Source organism: Aplidium turbinatum, chromosome 8 (assembly GCF_918807975.1).
Source record: "Aplidium turbinatum chromosome 8, kaAplTurb1.1, whole genome shotgun sequence".
Lineage (NCBI taxonomy): Eukaryota > Metazoa > Chordata > Ascidiacea > Aplousobranchia > Polyclinidae > Aplidium > Aplidium turbinatum.
Window position 1 is genome coordinate 29,032,496 of NC_137479.1, and position 22,311 is coordinate 29,054,806.

Here is a 22,311-nt window from a genome sequence, read left to right on the forward strand (position 1 = left end):
GATGCTCTGGGATACAGCCGTGTGACACGCGATGAAGAAGATATTCACTTTTGACCACATTTTTAATTCCTTGTCTCTCACTTCTAGCTAGCGCTTTCTGAATATTCGGCAGTGGTAAGTGCAGCAGCGAGAGCAAAGGAACATTTTGAAACCTGGCTGGAAGCCAATTTTTAGGGGAAGGGGAGCTTGGAGAAAAAATATACATGTCTTTAGTATTTAATATTTTTTATATTGCGTTTGCATCCAATTCATTTTGCTTTAGAGCCAATGACTGCTTTTTGATGGAAAACTATTTCTTAATCAAAAATTAAAGCTTAAAATGCAAAAACTAAACTCATGCATTTTTTTTATTTGATTGACTAACCATTTTGCTCCTAACTATTTCTTTCCTCTTTATAAAATCCATTGTTACGTTATGGTGATATGGGGGGCAAAAAATATCATTGATACTGGGCCAAAGATATGCTCTCAATGACCAGGGCTTATTGCTTCGTCATATTATTTTTATTTTTTTCGTACCAGGAATGAGTTTCCTACTTGTGCTAAAATAAATACAAATCGAAAAACATAAAAAAAGCTGAAAAGCTAATCCTTTGCTTACAAATCGGCTAAAATTGTGCTTACTCCGCTGAAACATCTTATCAACACCGAGGAAGTTTAAACTATTATTAAACAAACTTGGCTACGTTTGCACTTTTCAAAAGTCGATAACTTTACAATATTGTTGAAAGAAGGAAAATATCAATGGGACCGCAAAGAGCATCTGTAATATGAAATTTATCTTCAGCAAACTGTCAGCAATCACAACATGAAAAACAGTTTTTTGATATGAACTAAATATTGCTGCACGTGATAATTTGCATTTATTCCGACGTGTCGTCGGTAAGATATTATAAATGACTTCTTCAAGACCAGGGAAGACCTACCAGTCTAGCAACTGGATGACAAAGCACAAAATAGCTGAAAGTCCGTGCTTTTTGCCACTAAATAACTCAGTACACTAAAGTAAGTTTCATAACTCGTAAGTCATGTATTTCAACAGTAATGGTAAAGAACGCTTTTTGTGTTGACTATCTTTTTTCAAATTAAGTGATAAATAGCATGCATTAAATATTAAATCCAAGAGTGTCAACTACTAGCCAACATATAAGCGTGAGGAAGCAAAAACGTGGATTGAATTTAATCTATCATTTTATTGAACATCACACCCTCACTGCAATGACAATATTTTTGCTGAAACGGTTAAAAATCACTGTTCTAGTCATCAGATTTTTACCGATCGTCCTAAAACTTATTGCTCAATACGACTTTCCAGTGGAAAGTTTCTACCACAGGTAACCTCTGACAACTGTTTGTTACGTGTAGTGCTAATAAGCCACTTGTCGAGAAAACAACTTGTAAAAGAACACTCGACGCTGCTCAAACAATATAAAAATCATCTTCTACGTCAAAAACTAATCGAAAAATTGATGCGTCATTCACACAAACAGCGTTATGAGTTGCACTTCAAAAAAGCCCAGAGTGATAAGCAATTGCTCTGGGCAAAGCATATCTCTTGTTTCGTTAATTTAACAACAAATCGCCAGAACGCCAACTTTTACAAGCTCGCAATAAAGTTCTGACAAAACAGTACTATATTTTCATACGTCATAATTTCTTCTTTTATTAACTTAATACCGTTTCTAGAACCAGTTAAACATTCCCATCCAGTAAATCAATCCTTTATAAAAAAAATAATAAAAAAGACTGATTTGCTGGATGGGTCCTTCAATAGCGCAACGTCAACAAACGTTGAATCAACATTTTTGAAGTCGCATTCTGTATATGATATATGTATATAGCAAGTGAATAACTTTTTCATCCGGCAGATTACGCAAAGCGGATGTTGTGCTAGGTTCTCTAACACAGTGTATCTACACGTTACACATCATTGCTAAAGTCAATAATTTTGATGTAAAGCCAATTTGTTCTGACTTCAAACTTTTTCATAATCGGCGGGGTTCAAGAAATTCAGCTTTTGTTTACATAGCGGGGACTAGCCGAGTTCTGCGTTGACTTTACGTTTGTCTACGTCTGAACAGCTTCAAAATGCTGCCTATGCTACTGCCTAACCAGCTCGTGCTTCACAAAGGAGGTCATTCTGTGCAGCCGCGCTTACTACGCTTGATAAGCTGACTGTAAATAAAGTCTTTCTGGTTCGATGGTAAGCGAAGCAACTTGGTCAGTGAAACCTTTGTTCCGTCATACCTTGTGCGACCAAACCTTGCGCTTTGTCGAAGTAAGTCGGTTTAGCAAAAGGTTAGCGGACTTTAAACAAAAAGTGAAATACATTGAAAGAAATACAGGTAGTTTCGGGAGAGAGTTCACCTTTTTACGCCTGAGACGTGCAAGGCACAACAACACAAGAAATTCGTTTAATAAATTGGCATCGAACATTGGACATCAACAGACGTTCAGCTGACGACACCCGACAGTTATAAAATGTTTTGTTTTTTTTCACTAAAAGCAACCAACTATTTTATTTATCGTCCGTAAAATACCCTGTTGCTGCGCTGAATTTCAGGGTTGCTTACAATTCACATGATGCTGAATTTCTAAATTTATACCTTTCGGAATGCTCTACTCACTGGTTCTATTTGAAAAAGGTAGTGAAGAAGCCACCTTTGGGGGGGGGGGGGGCGAAAGCTTTATCAATGAATTATGCAAGTTTCTGAACCTGGCTGATTTTATTTCCTTGTTATCTTCCTAACAACTTGTAAGTTTACCAATGGACATTGGCTTGAAAGTTCTAGGCTTCGCTCCGGCTGTAGAAACGCCATCATTCAAATCTCACAACTTGGTTTATCGTTCGCTAACCTTCTGATAATTCTGTCAAAGCAAATACAGCCTGAGCGATGAGCCGGGTTGCCGCAGGCAGTCATGCTTCAAGGGCGGATAAAACACTACATGAAATTTGTGTTATTGTCGTCGATTTAACGTTATTGAGCATTAAACTGAGTACAACGACAAAAACAGGATTGACAAAGCAAACAGTTCATAGTGCTGGTCTGGCAGTAGAATAACTGATGTTTAGATACGTTAAAACAACGTTTTGTTTAACAAATTCATAACCAGCTTTAACAAACGTCATTTTCACTGTCTGCGAACGTTGAATCACTATAAAAAGGACATATTTTTTTGGTTGGTTGATGGTTTACGACCACGAGCGTGACTAATGGCTAAGCGCAAGACAATGACGTGTGCGTGTGACGTAAGATACTACATTTTTGGTAAATAAATTAAATCAAAACAAGTTGAAATTTTTAATCTTCGGATTAATGGGTTATTTTTTCGATTAGCGGTATTTTGAACACTAGAAGTTGTCGTAGCAGCTGCAGTGTTTCTCTTATAAGATGGAATGAACAAGAAAATTCATGTAAACAATTTTAATTCGTTTTGTGCATCACACAAACGTTTTTTTGGGTTTCATATCAGAACGGGTATCAGAGTGAATAATGTTCAGTATAAAATATACACAGTACCACTGGAATTAATTCATGTAGGGGTTTTCAAACGGGAGTAAATTTACCCCTTGGGAAAAGTCTATCTACCGAGGGGTAAGTTTGTCAAAGAAGAAATGTCAGACTTCACAAAAAATGTTTAAAATCTTATTAGAAAAAATTGATGAAGATATATTTGCCTTCAGAGATGATAGTAATATATTGAAAACCTCTGATGTAAATAGTTCATCCATCCTACTGGTGTCTCTCTTGCCAATCAGATGAATCAGTAAAATACGTTGCATTAATGTAAGGACATGTGTAACAAGAGTAGAGAAATATTGTTCGGTGCCTACGTCTTTACACCATCAAACTACGTTGAATAATCGATGCTTGATCATTCATAATTTTTATGCATTTTTGTAGATCTTTTCAAGTCGATTTAAAAAACCGACGCAAACGGTGGCATGATTTTATAATACTGACAATGTCTATTATAAGCAACTTGTTTGAAGTTTTTTGTTATAACTACAGCAGACTGGCTCAACAAAATTTGCAAAACCTAACACCGCTTTGCAATTCGCTCCGTCGGTCTATGAAGAGTTTATATTTATGCAATGGAGAATATCCTTACTAGGTGGCCATGCCTTACCACAACAGCGATATAAATTATAACGCTTTGAGCAATGGAATTGTTAAAACGCTGCTCAGCTTCATTTTTGCTCAAACTAGTCCTTGCAGACATCATTTTTTCTTGATGAAATTTGCCATCTGCAAGCCAGTTTTCTATCACCAGAATCAAACCTGATCGGCAACATTCATGTCAAGACAAGTAAACTCCAGACAGCAAAAATACCGATTGCAGACGTTGAATCAATGTTAAAATGCCGGACTTCTATGTCTGGGACATTTCAGTTTTTTTGCAACAAAAATGCTGATTTGTCCATGACGTTTCACCAAAGTTTTTTTTTGCTCTAGGTTCGATTCCAGACCAGGTCAAAGCTTTTTCTTCGATCGAGCACGAAAGAAATTCATAAAACGTTTTAATATTTGTCACACTATGAAAGAAAGCCAATTAGCGTAAAAGAAACTTTGTGTTTCATTTATTTATTTAACAGTTGTCTGCTTGGTCACAAAAATAAATCGACAATGAAATAAAAAGTTGTCAACAAAACTACCCAGACAGCAAAATCCGTCATTCTTCATAGATTTAACATATGCAGACGTTGAATCAATGTAAAAATGACGGATTTTGCTGTGTGGGAAGTATCTAAAAATAAGATTGTCTGTATATTTCTTTTCTTTAAAAAACAATTTACTCCTAATGGTTATTGTTTACCTAGGTCAAAGGGTAACATTGAAAACAGAATCGGTTAAACAAACTTGCAAGAAAATACAAGTTTAAGAACACGATGCGTAGATGAATACGATCTCAACACACTCAAGTTGCTTCGATTGAACAAAAGAATCACGTAGGTTCATGTATGATGCTTTTGCAACATGACCACCTTGTTGGGGACAACTTAGCAAATGAGATCCTTCTTGATTCACAACAGAAATTTGATCGCTAACCTGTCAAAATCAATATTACCTAACAAAACAATGTACAATTGTACAAATCCTTGCTGCCTGACCATGTTACTATAACCGTCACAACTACCCCAGACAGCCAAATGTTCATTTTTACATTGATTCAACGCCTGCAGGCGTTGAATCAATATAAAAAAATGGTTGATATGCTGTCTGGGTGACTTGTCAAAATCAAAATTACCTTAAAACAATGCACTATTGTACAAATCCTTGTTGCCCGAATCTGCTACTACAACCACTACAAATAGTAACATAATAAACCAGGCATCAAACGTAAAAGTTTTACATTGTTTGAAGGTCTAACGATGTCGAATAGATGTAAAGTGGAAACTTTTGTCCAGTGGTACAACAATGGCTCATCCAAATGTTGTGGAGTTGGACCTGAATAAAAATACTAATTGCTGCTTTTGTTACATCAGTTGCTGCATTCAGGCGCGCGGCTGACGAAAAGGCAGGGAAGAGCTAACCCTCTCTATCAAGCAAAGTGTTATGTTTCGCACACAAAACATACAATTCGTATTGAAAACGTTGTCAGTTTGGTTCGATCAGTTGAGTTCGCCTCACTGACCACAACCTCAATTTGTTCTATGGGGGTACCAATAAAAGCTTGGAGAATGAAACTTATTGGAACCTCGTAAACCTGCTTGACAAGTCTTTATCTGTTGAGAAGGAGCGATCTTCCTGGCGTCAGCGCTACCTGACTACTCACTATAGAACAGCGAGCATTGCGTTTCGATAACCATATCGGTGTAGCCTCCACACTAGCCATCAAGACTTTTTCAAAAAGTGTTTCTCGGCTGTCAAGTGTAGTAAGAATTGACAGCGATAGATACGTGTTTCGCCGGGTCTATCTTGCAGCCCAACTTTACCATGATGGATGTGGTGCGGCTGGTAGTCACAAATGGTGATCGTAGATTAAAAGAAAATTGACGTTTTTTCTGCATGAGTTGTTTGCAGCACGATGGAAATTTATTTCGCGTTTACTTTAAAATAACGTTTTGTTTTGGCAATCTTCATCTTCACTGCACCACTCTGGCAGCAAACAGGAGTTTCCAGTCTTCAAATTCCGTAATCGGAATTTCAATAAAAGTGCACTTCCTGTCAACAACTTTGGAGTTGCAAAGTGTTTCAAAAGCCAGGCTTTTAACTTTTAGCACAGTCTATCGTTGCTATCGTGTCTGACCAAGTCTTACGCCTCCTTTCGAACTGATACAAAGAAAAAGTGAAAACTGCTGGGACAAATCTGACAAATTAATGATTTTACTGCAAAACCATTATATGAACCTGTCAAACTTTCAGACGATCATGATAAAACAGATTAGACCATTGTGGTTGTAAAGGAGTCAGGTCGGTAAATTTGCCTGCAGAGTCGGCCAAATAGACTGTTGTTATTTTGACGTTGCTGCAACGTTAAAATGGTGTACAAAAGCAACAAAAAACAACATGCCCACTGGGAAGAAAAAAGAAAGTGCAACTTTTCATCCTCAATAATATCGAGGAACCAGAATAGAAGTTAAGACATCACCTCCTATCACCTCCTATTAGAAGTTAAGACATCTAAGACAATAAGAGTTAAGACATCACCTCCTATTTCTTTGATTTGAAAAAAAAGTTACACAATAAAATAAGAAAGCAATAAAAATACTGCAAGTGTAAGTCGCAAAAGCTAACAATATTGCATTGAATCAACGTAGTCTACTTGTGAAGACGGTGATAACAAGATCACCAAACTGATCTGTTTTCAAAACTCTCGTTTGTAAAAAAAAATACCTTTCCAGTATTGCAATGGCTCGAGCAACGCATGCCACACGCGCCAAGTCTTCGAAACCTTAATTCTATATCATTAATGTCACAGGCAACAAAGAAATTCGTTCCAAAACAGTTGTTTTCACGAAAAACTTTCACTGAATTATTGGCTGTCAAAAGCAAATCTGCACGCTTGATGTCTGAGAAAATAAAGAAGCTTCAGAAAAATATCAAGCATAAAACTCAATGCAGTCGCAGATGAATCAAATTTGAATTTCAGTCAGTTTTACATCAATGAACAACTAAAAAGCTAAACACGATCTTCTCTTACGTATTAATTGTGAGCGAACAAATACCGCTTTAAATTTAACATCGTTGTAGCGTGAAAAGCCTAACCCCTCTCAGACCATCGGTTGAGTTTGCCCCATAGTTTGCCCAAAGACAGCTCTGTCTTCGACTGCGACGCTTACATCAAGACGCCATGGATACAATGCACAACCTAGTTTTCGTTCGGTTAATATGGAAAACGTTAATATAGAATATATTTTTCACAATTTAGTTTTGTCGCATATTCTGATACGATAAAAAATTCCCTGTGTTTCTGTTTCATTTTTCCCCATTGATCAACGTAGTTGGATTTTCTTGTTTTATAAGTGCCAGAATTGTTTTTTTTTTTTTTTCGCCTCAATGCGGCCCCAACTTCGCATTGTCAGTTGCAAAAATACTCGTTTTGGCTATAGTTTGTTCACATTATGCATTGAAACTGGACAAGTACAGTTCGCTCTGAAGATACGCCTTGTCAAAGTGTACGAAACGTCTGTGAAGCATCAAAATTTGTTGTTGTTTTTTTGCTTTTGCGTCCATTTATTGAATAAATATTTTAAAAAAGTAAATAATATGGCAGGCAATCATTCTCTAAGGCATTATTCTCAGGAATTGTATTGCTTCAGGAGGGAAGTAATTTTACAATACCATATACAGATGACTGACAGTAACTGGGATTGAATAGCATGTTAGTCAATTCACTTCACTGCAGAGAAACACATGTTTTTGGAAAAGTCTTGATGGCTAGTGTGGAGGCTACACCGGTATGGTTAGCGAAACACAATGCTCGCTGTTCTATAGTGAGTAGTCAGGTAGTGCTGACGCCAGGAAGATCGCTCCTTCTCGACGGGATTGAATAGCATTATTCAAAACAAATACTGAAAACGCTTGAGTTTATTATGTTGTTAGTCTGTTAGTGTATTGCATTTGTTTTGAATAATGCTATTCAATCACATTAAGTCACTGTCAGTCATCTGTTCATGATATTCTCAGGAACCTACAGGAAAGCAAACGAGGGCACCTATCGTGGTTTTCACGTCTCTCCATCTCAAATTATTGATCTATTTCTGTTGCTTCAACGTCTTTAAACATCAATTAAGCGCAATTTTGATAACTTTGCTCATCAATGAGTCCAAATTGGTCATGGTCGAGTAAACGAAAAGATGATTCATTTCAAATTTGAGAAGGGACAACACAGTCCACGCAACAAAAGTCACCTTTTTGACATCTGCCAACGTTAAAATGATGAAAATAACTATATTAGCTGAAACGAGTCACTCCAATCAAGTCTCCAGTGCTTAATGGGCCGCGTCCGAGTAGACGAACGATGAGTAAAAAAAAATCAAATTTCGGCGAATGGACAACTGTTGGTGAACCAAGGGCTCAAAAGTTTGATTATGAGCAAATTTAACGTTAACCTGATCAACTTGTTAGCTGAAAATATACAAAATTCAACTCAAATGCAATCCAAACAAGGAGAGAGAAAATTAAAAAAACCTTTTAGGCAAAACTCGGAACAACAAAATCAGTAAAAAATGCTTACACAGCCAGCTTATGCACTGCCTTGAACCGCCAATTACCAATCCAGCTAACATAATTAGCATTTTTACAGCGTTGAAACGATGCAAGAACACCAATGTTTGCTCATTAGACGGAGAAGATTAGCGGCAAACACCTTTCTTGTGCAGTGCACTCATTTTTTGAAGCTGAATAGAAGCTTTTGGAAAAAAGACAATGTTAATGAATTTGAACCTTTGGTGCTCAGGGAAGGAGGGTATTCTTTTACAAACCAAATATTATACTGTGAAGATATACTCAAAACACAATCGTGGCTGTTAAAAAATTATAAGAAACTTTAAGAAAAATTATAAGAAAGGATCGTGTAAAGTTTTGCCTAGCCTTGTCGAGATATCTCTGAGAAAAAAATGTAAAAAAACGTGAAAACACTAGGAGACAGATTGCATCTCGTAAAATAGCATGCGATTTCCGCTGTCTGCAGTACACCATGATAAGATATAGATAATAATTTTCTCCCAGAAACATCTAAAAATGCAAACGATAAGTTGTTTTGCAAATCTGCATATTGCAGATCACACTTTTTGTTGCAAATGTAAACTGTAGTGCGTATACTATGGTCCATTATATACCTTCTTCATGGGGTTTTGCCCGTTTTAAAAAGATACAAAGTCATCAAAGAATCAAACTGTTAAAACGTTTGTTTTTTCGGGAATAACGCCGTCCACGCACGAACCTATAAATAAGGTAATACCTGCTGGCAGTCGCCTTAAAATACTCATTTTGCCTTCAGCGATTTGATTGACAAGTTGATAAAAAATATTGGCCGCCATTTCAACCATTAAAATCTCAAGTTAATGTTACATTGTCCAACCAGTTTTGCACTGGAGCTTGCTGCTCACTCATATATGAGTTTGTTTTGAAAAGCATCCAACCCAGCAAGCAAAAAGTTGCTTTTTGTACATCGTTTCAACATCTAAACATGTTGAAATCTTTTGCTGGCAGGTTAGTCCTGAAATGACATATTTTTGTATTGTTGAGATACTCTTTTTTTCCACAGAACACTAGTACTTTTTTACATTGGTTCATTGTCTGAAAATGTAAATACATCTGCAGATGCACGAAAGACTGATTTGCCAGCAAGGTCAAGTCCATGTGCATTTAACGATACAAAGGTCAATTTGGTCCAGCAACAGCGGCTTGCAACTCAAGACCATAAAGTTTGATCATTCACACAGCTGTCATAACAACCACAAGTGTAATACTGTAAAGTGCAAAACGAACCAGCTCGACGTACACGAAAGAAGAGACTTTGTAAAACAATTTAGTAATAAATAATCTTAAAATCGTCTTGTTGAGCAGCGGAAAGTTTACGATAATGAGTCTTTTCGTCACAGTTGCAATAAAACGGCGTCACAACTAACTTTGCTCCATCGGCTTTGACAAATTGCACATCCTTTAAATTCTACATAGAATATTGTCACATTGCAATAAGACGAACCGCCTGTCAACCGCAATCTTGTCTGCAAGCGCTCGAAGACTCGTTAAAATAAACGAGTAAATTTATCGGACAGTATCCATTTAAGTAATAAATTGTCATTTGCCAATTTTTTCTTGATTTTTTTTCTTTTAAGTTCTAGCTGAATTGAATGCACAAAACAAACCAATTTTTGCATTTTGAAAGTTTTTTTTAGACAGAGACTTGTAGTACCTCCTCTCCGGTACATTGTGACTATATGATGGCTTTATTTATTGTCGCGCTATGGTCTTTTAACGACAGGTCTCATTTACAATTTTATATCAGATTTGCGATGTCATCACATTATTATCCGATATCGTTTTTAAAGTCTTCGGTTTGACCCGAACTGGAATCGATCTCAAATCTACCAGCACTAGAGCGGAAGGCGAAACCCCTCGGAGGGAAGAGTAAGGTACGAAGATTTATTTTTCTCTCAAATTTTTTTGCAATACAGTTAAATGTCCCTAAAAACATGATTGCAAGAAAGCTTTCAAATTGTGTTTGCGCAAGGAAGGTTTGAATTAGCGACTTATACTGACAAGAACTTCAAATGCCGGAAGTTGTCGCTTATTTGTATGAGCCGACGCTTTCAAAATTCCGCCTTATGAATCTCACAGCTGCCCGTCAATGAATCGATAGTTTGCTTGTCCATCACAGCATGTTGCTTCATCGACAAATAGTCACAGCTTTTCCGGTGGTAAGAGAAACAAGCATTCAACGTTTAATGAAAGGAAAACTCTTGAAAGAAGAAGTCTAATTAAAGCCAGATCCCGTTAATTCGAATTCAAAGAAGATTTTGCAATGAAAAAATTGCGGTGTATTCTGAAACGCTCATAAATTAAAATCGAAAACCTCCCATGAACTAGCGAACATACACAAATTGCAGACTACCAACAGTGTCTCAAAAAGATGTTTAGAAAACAAACCTAACTAGCAACCACGAGAATTGCGCTTCGACAATTAGCTGCCAGAAAGCATGACATTGGAGCAAAAAATGCCAAGTATGTGACCAAGTTATGTCGGCTTACAACAATGCAAGCAATCTCAATTTTCGGTTGATTTAATACTCAGCAACGTTACCCAGTGAAAAATGAACAGAATATAACACAGGCAACAAAATCTGTCATTTTTACATCATTGATTCAATGCCAGACGTTGAATCAATGTAAAAATGATGGATTTTGCTGTCTAGGAATTTTGTGCTCCTGTGGAATTCGAAAACTTATCAGATGCATTGCGGTTGTGAAAAACTTGTGTTCAGCAAATTAAAAATACAAGTAGCCTACATTGACGTAACAAATTAGAATTCAGTAACCTAGTCATCACTGAACCTATGATCAAAAAAAGTAATCTTCAAAAACTCATTCTTTGCTCTTCTGCCTTCAAAACGTTTTGATCCCATTACATTCGTTAACTACGATATACTGGCTGCTGATATTGAAATATTATTTATTTTTAAATAGGGCTGATCACCTTGTTAGCTGCTTGCTTTCTACATGATAACGCGGAGCAGCAAACATAAAAAACGTGAAAGCTCCGTGAAAACACAAGCCATTCCAATATATAGAAACCATTTGGGAATAATGAAGGCCCTGTAGCAGCTTGTGGGCGATCGATAGCAGCGTTGATAAAGTCATTAGGGCAAGGTAATCACTCTTGCAGTGCACATTTAAAACCACACAAGCAATTCACTGAAAGATAGTAAAACATCGCGAGTCGCAGCGCTATTCATATACTGCTACGTTCTCTTCCAAATGTATTTTCTTGCAAAAAACAATGCAAGCGAGAATAACCACTGATGCTATTGTTTGCAAATAAAGACTGGTCTCGATTGGGAATTGCGTAGCCTCGCTAACACGGTTGGCGTGTTATGTTTGTTATTTGTTAGGCTCTTGCTGTTCAAGGTTGTCAGCCGTAATCAAGGTTTGCAAGACGATTTTTTCACATAAGAAAAAGCTTTTTGTATTGATTTTAAAGCTTAAAATTCTTCCCTAACATCTGTGACTTTTCAGTGTGGATTTAATAATTAATGAAATGATCTTCTTAACAAACTATACTTGATGGATATAACCAACAACATTATCTACTTCTAATCCAATTTAGTACCAACTTACTTTTCTCGTATATCTACTTCACACAGTTTCACAATGCTTGCACATTTGGTGATTGCAATCCCAACAAATTTTGCTTTTGAATCAGTCCCAAATTCGCTTTGTAGCGTTTTCGAAACGTTTGCTGAGTTTAGTTTTTGCTTTTTCGGCTCGATATGTTTAGCCTACCTATTGGCGTCACTAGATACTCACCATCATTCCATATCTTGTAAATTCTTGCAAGGTCTGTTTCCTTGTCCTAAGATTCAGAGTATTTATAATATACCGTATATATGCGCTAGGCTTACTTGGATTACAGAACAACTAAAAATCCCCAAAATCGACGATTAAAGCCGTCCCTGCTGCAAAATCACGTCTAACCTTTTTTTGCAAATGCTCAGAAAAGTGTGCTACTAACTTACTCAGAATCAGATATCTGCAAACTGCAAGCTCTGTTCCAGCAGAGAGTTGTGAGCTTTTGCATTTGACATCCCGATCGACACGCTTCACTTAAGTTTGTGCGACGGTGTCAGACTTTCTAAAGAATCTAAAACCAACATAGTAAAGCACAGGCAGGAGCGCTCGAGCGTATCAGGAGAACCATTGTCTGTCACAAAACGAAAACAGGCTTCCCGCTCAAACTAAGTCACTTTCTGCCAAGCATTGTAGCGTTTCTTTTTTCTTTTTGTAGTTTTTCGTTTTCAAAGTTTTTCTGCCAATAACGCGACCATGGTGTCAATGCGCAGAGAGAAAAATCCAGCAAATCCGTCATTTTTTGCATTGATTCAACGTCTGCAGACCTTGAATTAATGTAAAAATCGACTTGCTGACTGGGTCTGAGCATTGCAGCAAACTCGCCATGTGGAGTGTTGATCACGGAATATTTTCGAAGTGATTTTTTTTCGTTTTTTTTTTATTTTGTTACAAGCCGACGAACACTGGCTGGGTGGAAATTCATCACAAACGTTTCGTTTGGCGTTTTCACACTTGAAGCTCGTTGTCTTTTAGCGAGTTTTTAAATATGTTTCCGCATTGGTAAACTGTGTTGAAACCACCGTTTGGACAACGAAAGGAATTTCCCAGACAGCAAATCAACCGTTTCTTACATTAATTTACTGTCTGGGTAGTTTATTTTTATCGCAGCTTTAACAGTGAATGCCGCAAAACGTATCGTTGCCGCAAAACGTATCGTTGCCTCAAGCAAAAAGTCAGACACTGACAATGATTTAAACGTTTTCAAAGTAATCGTTTGAGCTCGTATTTTGCTCGAAAAGATTTGCAGCACGTAATGGTGGATGCACGGGGATCACAGAAAAGTAATTGCAATCATGGTGAAGCCTACTTGCAAGGTTGGATTAAAGTTGACCTACATATCATTGCGTTTTGTTAAAATCGGCCATCCACTAAAAAGCTACTTGTTTGATCTGCCCCTGGCTGCATGTACTTTACATTTTTCTGTTTTAGACCTCCTTGTCCTCTTAATAAGTATACATCGGATCTAAATCAAGCTTCAAAATATTATGATTGATATGCAAGGGTGCAAAGATGACTGTTGAAGCAGGTCCGTGCTTTGCAGACACGACTAGTATGATAGCCGGTATTTATGGAATAATCTCGGCAACAACACTTCAGCCATCGAAAAACTTCACTCTGGCAATCTCGGTAACTGCGTCAAAAGCCTCTACAAGTATGTGAAACTGCCAGGAATATTGGAATGACCTATCAAGGCTTTGTAAGCAGCCCGAAGATGAAGATTCAAAACCAACCAACCCAGCCAATTACTAACACGTTTCACCATCTGGGTTGCAATTGACATCACCTATCGTGTTACTTTTAGCATTTTTACCATCGAAATATTGTTATTTCTAACGTAGTAAATTTTGAAACTTCAACCAAAAAATGCTTAAAAGATAATTTTAATGTTTCTTATATTCATCAGATTATGAAAAAGCCGAATAGTCATTAAACTGAGCACTTTCATGTTCTTTTGCAACTTTATTTACGCTCGCAATTCTGTTGAGGCCCTCCGGCACAATATTCAAGGCCGTGTTAACCATCCCGTGCCCCCCGGCCGGGGGGCAAGTGGCTATTTAGAGGTCCACTGATTTTAGTCTTTTAAACAATCAAAAAACATTAAACTGAGAAAAAGTTGCTACAAAGTTCGATATAATCAATAGGTTAAACCAGGGGTCGGCAAACTTTCTGTATTACTGGGCCAAATCTACAAACTTCCGGTAACGTGCGGCCGCATAAATTTCAACCTATAAACAATCGCCACATTATCCTTAAAATCATGGCGCACCTGCAACTCCTATTCTTGTGTCTACTGCACAATGAGACGTGTTTGTTGCCGTTTCATATTTAGTATCAAACACGTATTAAAACGCAATGCATTGTTTTTATTTACTTACCATTTAGCAATGTGAAGGATGATGTTGTTTTTGTGTCATGGCCAAGGTGTTTAAATCAACTGGCAACTTTGTTGATGATATTTGCAATACGTCATTCAAATGACGATCTGACAGGCGAGTGCGAAGTTTATTCTTTGCGTAATTCATTTTTGAAAAGAGCTGCTCATCGCAATATGTGCTTCCAAACATGCACATTACACGTTTTGCATTGTCATACAGATGATAAGTGGATTTCTGGACATATTCTTTATAAAACTTGGCAATTGGAAATGAATCGTATTTTGCCTTCAATATGTTGGATGATTGAAGTTCAAATTATTTCCATTTTAATTTTGAGTAACGTCTGACCATAATTTTGAGAGATTTTGTAGCGTACATGAGAGTTACCAACAATACCAAGTAATGTCGGGACACATGTTAAAGGGCTTTTTGTTATGATATAAAATAAATTCATGCGTAGATAATGATGAAACTTTAGTTTATGCACTAAGATCGTTCGAGGGCCGCAAAAAGTTTGTCCGCGGGCCGCATATTGCCGACCCCTGGGTTAAACCATGCAAGGCTGTATTTACTGCTTTCCAACCCCCGGCTTGTGCCCCACTTCCGTCTAGGAGCCCACGCATATTTACACACAAAATGTCTAAGAAACACAGAAAATGTGCATTTTAAAATAACCTATCAAAGACTTTGTCAGTCCGAGATAAAGATTCAAAAACCAACCAACCATAATATCCCAACCTGTTTGTTGGATCATTTTTGTTCAGGAAACTTAGAAAATTACTTCAGTTAAATATGCTCTATCCCGCGACACCTTTGAAGTTACAAAGTACCGTACCGATAAACTGCGAAGACGATCTCAAATACTTATTCCAGTTTACAAATGGCACAAAAAAGGTTGATAAAGCTTAGGCTACATAGTTTGCAGAGTTCTATTTTAAATTGATAAACCGTAAAGGTGGCAAGAAGTACCCAAGCAGGAATCGGACAAGAGAAGCAAGAGCAACTATGGTAGTCCTTTGTAATGACAATTTCCAAGGTTGCAAACGGTGTGTGGTATGCACACACATGTGATTAAAAAACCTTTGCTGATCTTCACGTGAAGACCCGTGGTAAATTCAGCATACTCTTATGAAAACTTTAACGGGGTATTACGGTAACCAACTTAAGTTGTCATTTAGGGAAATGACCGACATTCTGTGGCGCTGAGTAAATACGCTGAACTAAAACTTTTGATATTGCATGCGCTGTGGACTCTCAGTTACCGAAGTCACGTTATAGTCGTTATACATGAAAATGTTTTAGCGAAAGTGATACCACGGGTAATCGTGGGGTGTAAGCAGCTGATGCTAAATGAGACCCTATCCTGTAATTGATACCGCAGCTATACGCACAAGGAAAGTCTTATTCAAAGTTTATTTGTACTTTAAAGAAAAAAAAATCAAGCATCTGTAGAAACAGACTTCTGAAGGCGCTGGCGACGTAGGTAGGACACCACAAAGATAGTGAGGGCCAGCACGAGCAGGACTGCACAGAAAGCCAAGGCTAGGAGAAAGAAATTATCTAAAACAAAACGCAAAATTAAGTGGCTTAAAATGGGTTGCATCTCCGTAAATCAAAAACTGCACTTACTCAAGTTCGAAGTTAATGCAGACGGAGCAATCTCCGGAGTGTCAGGGATGATTTCAACGTCCCCATGGTCGGTGTTGTAGCTGAAGGTACCCACACCTTTGATGAGATGCGAGATGGTAATTGGTCCAACCACACGATAAGCGATGTTTGCTAAGTCATCCTCACCAACGGAACGCCTTTGGATGTTTTCACAAACTCGATACGACGACCCATCCTGACAAGCCTGCAAAAGAAACATGTGAAGATGTGCAACCAAATAAATCAAACGCCTTTGTAATACGTACCCTGGTCTTGAATTGTTGTTTGGCACAGAACGACATTCTGACGTGGATGTAGACCTCAGTGCATGTCAACATTCTTGGAACACGGAATGACATGCAGATGGTGTTGTCATCCCTCCTTCCAACACGAGCGTCCAGTTGTCGCCCATCTTGGCACCTGCAACGGGTTTGATTGTAATGACAACCGTCATGGACTACAGCACAGGCTAACCCCAAAAGACTGGTTAATTGCCTGAGAATCTTGTGCAAGTAAAATAAATGCATACCCTTCCTTCAAGACCACGTGATCCGTGTCAGTTCTTCGAGTGGAGCATGATAGGTAAGAATCCATCAACTCAGCTTGCAAGGATGGATCGTTTAGAGAGGTTGTTGCCACAGTAACGGAAAGGTGAAGCATCTCCGAGACTGTGTATATTGCACCGCTGTTGACCATCAAATTGGCAGGACAAGATCTTTCACAAGTGGAGACCTTGCAAAGAGCAATGGATATTTCACCTTGCAAAAGTGCAGATATTTGAGCAGATGGTGTGTCGATCCTGTACGAAAAAAGTGTAAAATGTGGAAAAGTGTTTGACGGACTGTGTCTAAAAATATTTAGTAGCAGTCTTCAGGAAAGCTTGTTATACAAGCGTACACTAAGTACTTACACTGGTTTCAAAGCAGCTGTTACAGAATATTCCTTTTGGTATGTGCAGAAGAAATTTAAAACCGGTCGTGGCAAGTCGTACAAAGCGCTGTGTCTGGTGTTCACCCACAAACTGTTCTCGTAGACAACTTCGCTGTTTAGGGTGGAGCGAATGGTGTTCCCACAAACGGAGAAAGTCGGGATTGTGACAACATAGACCCCACCAACAGAGACAGCTGCAAGTGGAAAGCAACACAATTAAAGCTTCACAAGCTTGTTAGATGGTGAGCAACTAGCGTTGATGCAAACCTTGACAGCTGCGATCCGTAGAGCGTGGGCCATCCACTGTTGGTGATGCGTAAAGAAAGGTGTTGAGAAGGTCATCGCCGTACTCGCGCAAGAAAGCCGAGGAAACTTCGATGCGAATGGAATCGTCATTACAGAAGATCCTGGGTGGTGCTGAAGAATAATTTGGGGATGAGACAAGCATAAAACCAAAGTCAACTCATCAAAAAATTTATAGTTACCAATCTCGCAGCGTTGGCCGATGTATCCAGCAGAGCTAAGGCAGTAGTAACCAAACTCGTGTTTACAGGAAGGGACGCATCGACAGCTAGCAGCACTTGCCGAGCTGCAAAGGTTTGTGGAGCAGGCATCAAGCGGTCCTAGTGAAGTCGTAGTAGTGATGGTAGTTGTAGTGGTGGAGGTCACAGGTGGAAGAGATGTGGGAATAGTCATGCACCTGAAAGAATATTCGTCAGGTTAATGACGCTGGTGGTGTGCGAAGGGTGTTAATGTGACACTTACATATGGCCGTTTTGAAGTGTGACGCAGATAGAATCATCTGAACAGATGGAAGTACTGCAAGGAGTAGAAGTTATTTCGCAGTTGACCCCAAAACGACCAGTGGGGCACACACACCTGAAAAGGGAACGGAGATGAGTTACAGAGCAAAAGCTGTAGAGCCGACTTGTAAGTAGACTGGAAAACATTCGCCCCTTAGCTGAGTGTCTAAGCGTCCGACTCGGTCAAACGGCGTTAGTTCGAATCTCGTGATGTGCGCTTGAATAGGGCATTTCAGGACCGATCTTCATTTGACAGCACGCGGTGAGTGGAATATCTATGCAAACACTTTAACAATCGAAAACTTCACTCTGCCAACCTCGGTGACCGGCCTTGCGTCAAAAGCCTCTACCAGAAACGTAGTAGGAATAACGTATGAAAGGCTTAGTCTGTCCGAAGAAAAATTTAAATTCAAACCAAACGCTGCAAAGCAGTAAGCACAGTTGTAAACATATGAATGTACCTGCCGGTGTTTGAATTGCATGTGCCAGAGTTGCAAGATGATGCCGAGCACGCATTAGAACCAGAACGATCGATGCAAAAAGGATAGATGCTCCTGAGAAACAAGTGTGGTAATAAAGCGTAAACGAGAGATTAACCTCCAACAGAGCCCGGAATACTTACTGCTCAGTCAAAGGAAACGGCTCACACAATGATCCAGATGGGCATGAAATTCTGCCACATACAGAAACCCGTGGGACAACAGGCAAGACCCCACCCACATCAACAGGGCGGTTGTTGATATCGCCTATGGCAGCACGGAAGGCGCATCTGGAATAAAATAAAGTTGTAATGGCCGTGTAGATTTATCGGCACAATGAAAAGTCACAAAGCAACCAACCTGTGGTCACCAACCAGAGCAATGCAGACGCGACCGGAAAGGTAGCAAGATGTATTCAAGCATGGGTCGGACAAAACGTCACAAGCCGCACCACCAGTAGAAGGGGGGCACACGCAGCTGAAAAGAAAAAGAATCAAGCAACACTGCAGACTATTGAGTAATGCAAAGGGGACAGAGGTACTCACCTAGTACCGGAACAATGTTTCTTTCCACAAACACCGGTCATACAAGTTTTAGGATCGTAGAAATAATGCACTGGATCAAAGCAGAAAGGACGCACCACCCCAAACCTAAAAACACAAAACGAGTAAAGAAACTTAGAACGAAACTGCCAGGGCGAAAACATAACAAGACTGTAGCCTTTCTGATGGCAAGTGACAAACACTGCCGTAAAAAAGATGAAAATATAATTCGACAAAAGCAGCATTCCCATAAAGGACAATCTCCATGCCTTTGCAATTGCATACCTGAAATTTGGCTTGTAGGACCCACAACTCATACCAGAATTACACATAATGCCCGCACAGACTGAAATGTGGCTTCGAGATTGTGGAACTTCAGACACGTTTGAACCACCTGCAGTCCGAGGGGAAAATAGGGTGTGATTATCGAAAGCGAGGTTCACTGCAGACCCATCGTGTTCTTGGTGCCCAGAACCACGTATATCTAAAATTATAAATGTTGTCACAAAAACAATCAATTCTTACATCTTATGCTAGCTGAAAGTTCAATACTCCAACTCAACTTACCGTCGCACCCGCTCTGTAGAACACAAACTGAAAGTAGAAGAAATCTGCAAAAGAAAAACAAAAATTTACAATATAAACCACGTATCAAAAACAGCCACACCCTTGCAACACCTGAATTATACTTACAAATATTCACAACTCATTCTTCCAACAGATGAAACAAATAATAGATATATCTGGTACAGAACTTCTACAAAACGCGACAGAAAAAAGTTACTATGCAGGATCAAATGATGCAGCTTGTTTTAAAGGACCGAAAGGTGATTTGAAATTTATATTTTACACTGTTTTAACGTTGCCAATCGAAAGATTGACCAAACAAAATGGTACCTTTTGGTCAAAGCAAATTATCGCAATCAGTAAAGACGCGCATTCCTCAGATTGGAAGTTTTGGGTGCAGCTTGAAAAATACAAATTGACAAATTAGTTTTTGCTGCCTAAATTCATCGATTCATCAAGGAACCCGCTTAGCAGCCGAAGGGTTTCGCTTCGGCTCTAGTGCTATGGTAGATCTGAGATCGATTCCAGGTCGGGTAAAACCAAAGACTTTAAAAACGGTACCGATTGTTGCATAACGCAGTGAGAATAAGTGGGGTAATAATGTGATGACATCGTGAATATGATACGAAATTAAAAATGAGAGTTTGCCGCTAAAAGACCTTTATCAGTTGCAGAGTGACAATAAATAAAACCATAACATTATTGTTATTATCATTCATCAAAGGTGTCACTACTGTAAAAGACCAGGTTTGGTGCAATGTCTGTACAGTTATAGTTACACTTACAGTTATACTATACATTACTCGATTACTGTTATAAATTTTCCTAAAATTAAAATTTCTAAAGGGCTAAGAAGTCTAAGTTTATAAACAGGCTTACCTATGGTTTGTTTTGATGAGTAGCCTATATTAGAGATCATCTTGGATTAACTTTTACAAAGTTTATGTTTGTATAGTCCTTCCACTATACGTCTATTTTTTTCTCATGTAACTCCACATGGAATTATAGATGTCTAACATGTATGCATATCTGAAGCAAAGTAAATAATAATAAAACTTTGGGTTTGGTTTGAATAGAAAGCATTGGTTTAATTTTGAGCAACAATTTTGCATAGCGCACATTACTCTCAGAACCAAAAAGGCAGAAGCTGGGCTTCCAGGTACGCTCTTGATTTAGCTGCACCCATAGAAAAACACTCTAAAAATGGTGACTGGCACAGGGTAGCGACGGTTGAAAACACTGAAGGGTTTTTGCAATTGGTCTCCATTGGAATTGAATATAGCCATACTTTTAATTCTTCTTTTTCTTCTCTCGTACTGTGTTACGTTATTTTCACACATTCGTGTATGATATGATCAATGCATTCAAAGGCACGATCGATGCAGGAAAGATTATAGGCTTGAAGGTTTTTGCGGAAACTTGCGAAATCTTTCTATGGTTTTACAATCTGGAACGAGTTCTCCAGGATGTACTCTTACAAAAGCAAATCAGGATTGGTTGTGTGTTCCTGTGTTCCAAAATCCAAAACGTCCAAGCTCCTGTGTTCCAAAATCCAAAACGTCCAAACTCCTGTGTTCCAAAATCCAAAACGTCCAAACTCCTGTGTTCCAACGTCCAAAACGTCCAAACTCCTGTGTTCCAAAATCCAAAACGTCCAAACTCCTGTGTTCCAACGTCCAAAACGTCCAAACTCCTGTGTTCCAAAATCCAAAACGTCCAAACTCCTGTGTTCCAAAATCCAAAACGTCCAAACTCCTGTGTTCCAACGTCCAAAACGTCCAAACTTCTGTGTTCCAAAATCCAAAACGTCCAAACTCCTGTGTTCCAACGTCCAAAACGTCCAAACTCCTGTGTTCCAAAATCCAAAACGTCCAAACTCCTGTGTTCCAAAATCCAAAACGTCCAAACTCCTGTGTTCCAAAATCCAAAACGTCCAAACTCCTGTGTTCCAACGTCCAAAACGTCCAAACTCCTGTGTTCCAAAATCCAAAACGTCCAAACTCCTGTGTTCCAAAATCCAAAACGTCCAAACTCCTGTGTTCCAACGTCCAAAACGTCCAAACTCCTTTGTTCCAAAATCCAAAACGTCCAAACTCCTGTGTTCCAAAATCCAAAACGTCCAAACTCCTGTGTTCCAACGTCCAAAACGTCCAAACTCCTGTGTTCCAAAATCCAAAACGTCCAAACTCCTGTGTTCCAAAATCCAAAACGTCCAAACTCCTGTGTTCCAACGTCCAAATAAAAAAAAAATATCAGGGTGATCATTATAATTTGAAAAAAGAGGTAATGAAAGAGAAAGATCGTTTTAAGGCCCATTTGTTTAAAGCGTAACCACCAGTATTGTTGTTGCAATAGCCCCAATCAATATGACGACAGTTAAAATCGCTTGCACATATGCAGGGTGCAGGGAATGATGGTAATGATGATTGAGAAAGACTACTTGGTGGAGACTTGTGTAGGCTATACAGGCCCGCAACCAGAAAATATTTTCGGGAGGGGCATTTAATTTTTATCAAAGAACAAACATTAAAATGATGCATTGTGACATTTTTATGTTAATGTCCACGCCCATTGATAAGGGACAAGAGTGTGTGGCACTACCATGTTACGGTTCAGTGGTCATAACTTATGTCAATCACGTTTTTGTTTAGTACAGCATAAAAGGAAAC

The 22,311-nt window shown here is 38.7% G+C and overlaps 2 protein-coding genes across 2 annotated transcripts in view; both read right to left on the minus strand.

The window, feature by feature from the left end:
* Nucleotides 1-12,572, minus strand: part of LOC145775638 (uncharacterized) — a 55,253-nt gene extending 42,681 nt beyond the window's left edge. Inside the window, exon 1 of the mRNA XM_082586964.1 lies at nucleotides 12,477-12,572. The gene's annotated coding sequence lies outside the window, so the exon portion shown is untranslated. The remainder of the gene's footprint in view (nucleotides 1-12,476) is intronic.
* Nucleotides 12,573-16,073: 3,501 nt separating this feature from the next.
* Nucleotides 16,074-19,838, minus strand: LOC145775791 (uncharacterized). Its single transcript, XM_082587160.1, has 15 exons — nucleotides 19,769-19,838; nucleotides 19,643-19,686; nucleotides 19,361-19,559; nucleotides 19,079-19,183; nucleotides 18,894-19,010; nucleotides 18,677-18,823; nucleotides 18,516-18,608; nucleotides 18,017-18,130; nucleotides 17,737-17,951; nucleotides 17,519-17,668; nucleotides 17,232-17,445; nucleotides 16,851-17,120; nucleotides 16,588-16,741; nucleotides 16,304-16,526; nucleotides 16,074-16,234 (listed from the first exon to the last, which is right to left on the minus strand). The coding sequence occupies exons 1-15, from the start codon at nucleotides 19,783-19,785 to the stop codon at nucleotides 16,113-16,115; spliced, it is 2,184 nt and encodes a 727-aa protein (XP_082443286.1). The 5' UTR covers nucleotides 19,786-19,838; the 3' UTR covers nucleotides 16,074-16,112.
* Nucleotides 19,839-22,311: the final 2,473 nt, after the last annotated feature.

Excerpts from the sequence above, each read along its gene's own strand:
- LOC145775791 (XM_082587160.1), bottom strand. Across the intron at positions 17,952-18,016 it reads ACACTTCAAAACGGCCATAT|GTGCATGACTATTCCCACAT; the intron begins GTAAGTGTCACA and ends ATATTCTTTCAG. Across the intron at positions 16,742-16,850 it reads CACGTGGTCTTGAAGGAAGG|GTGCCAAGATGGGCGACAAC; the intron begins GTATGCATTTAT and ends AACCCGTTGCAG.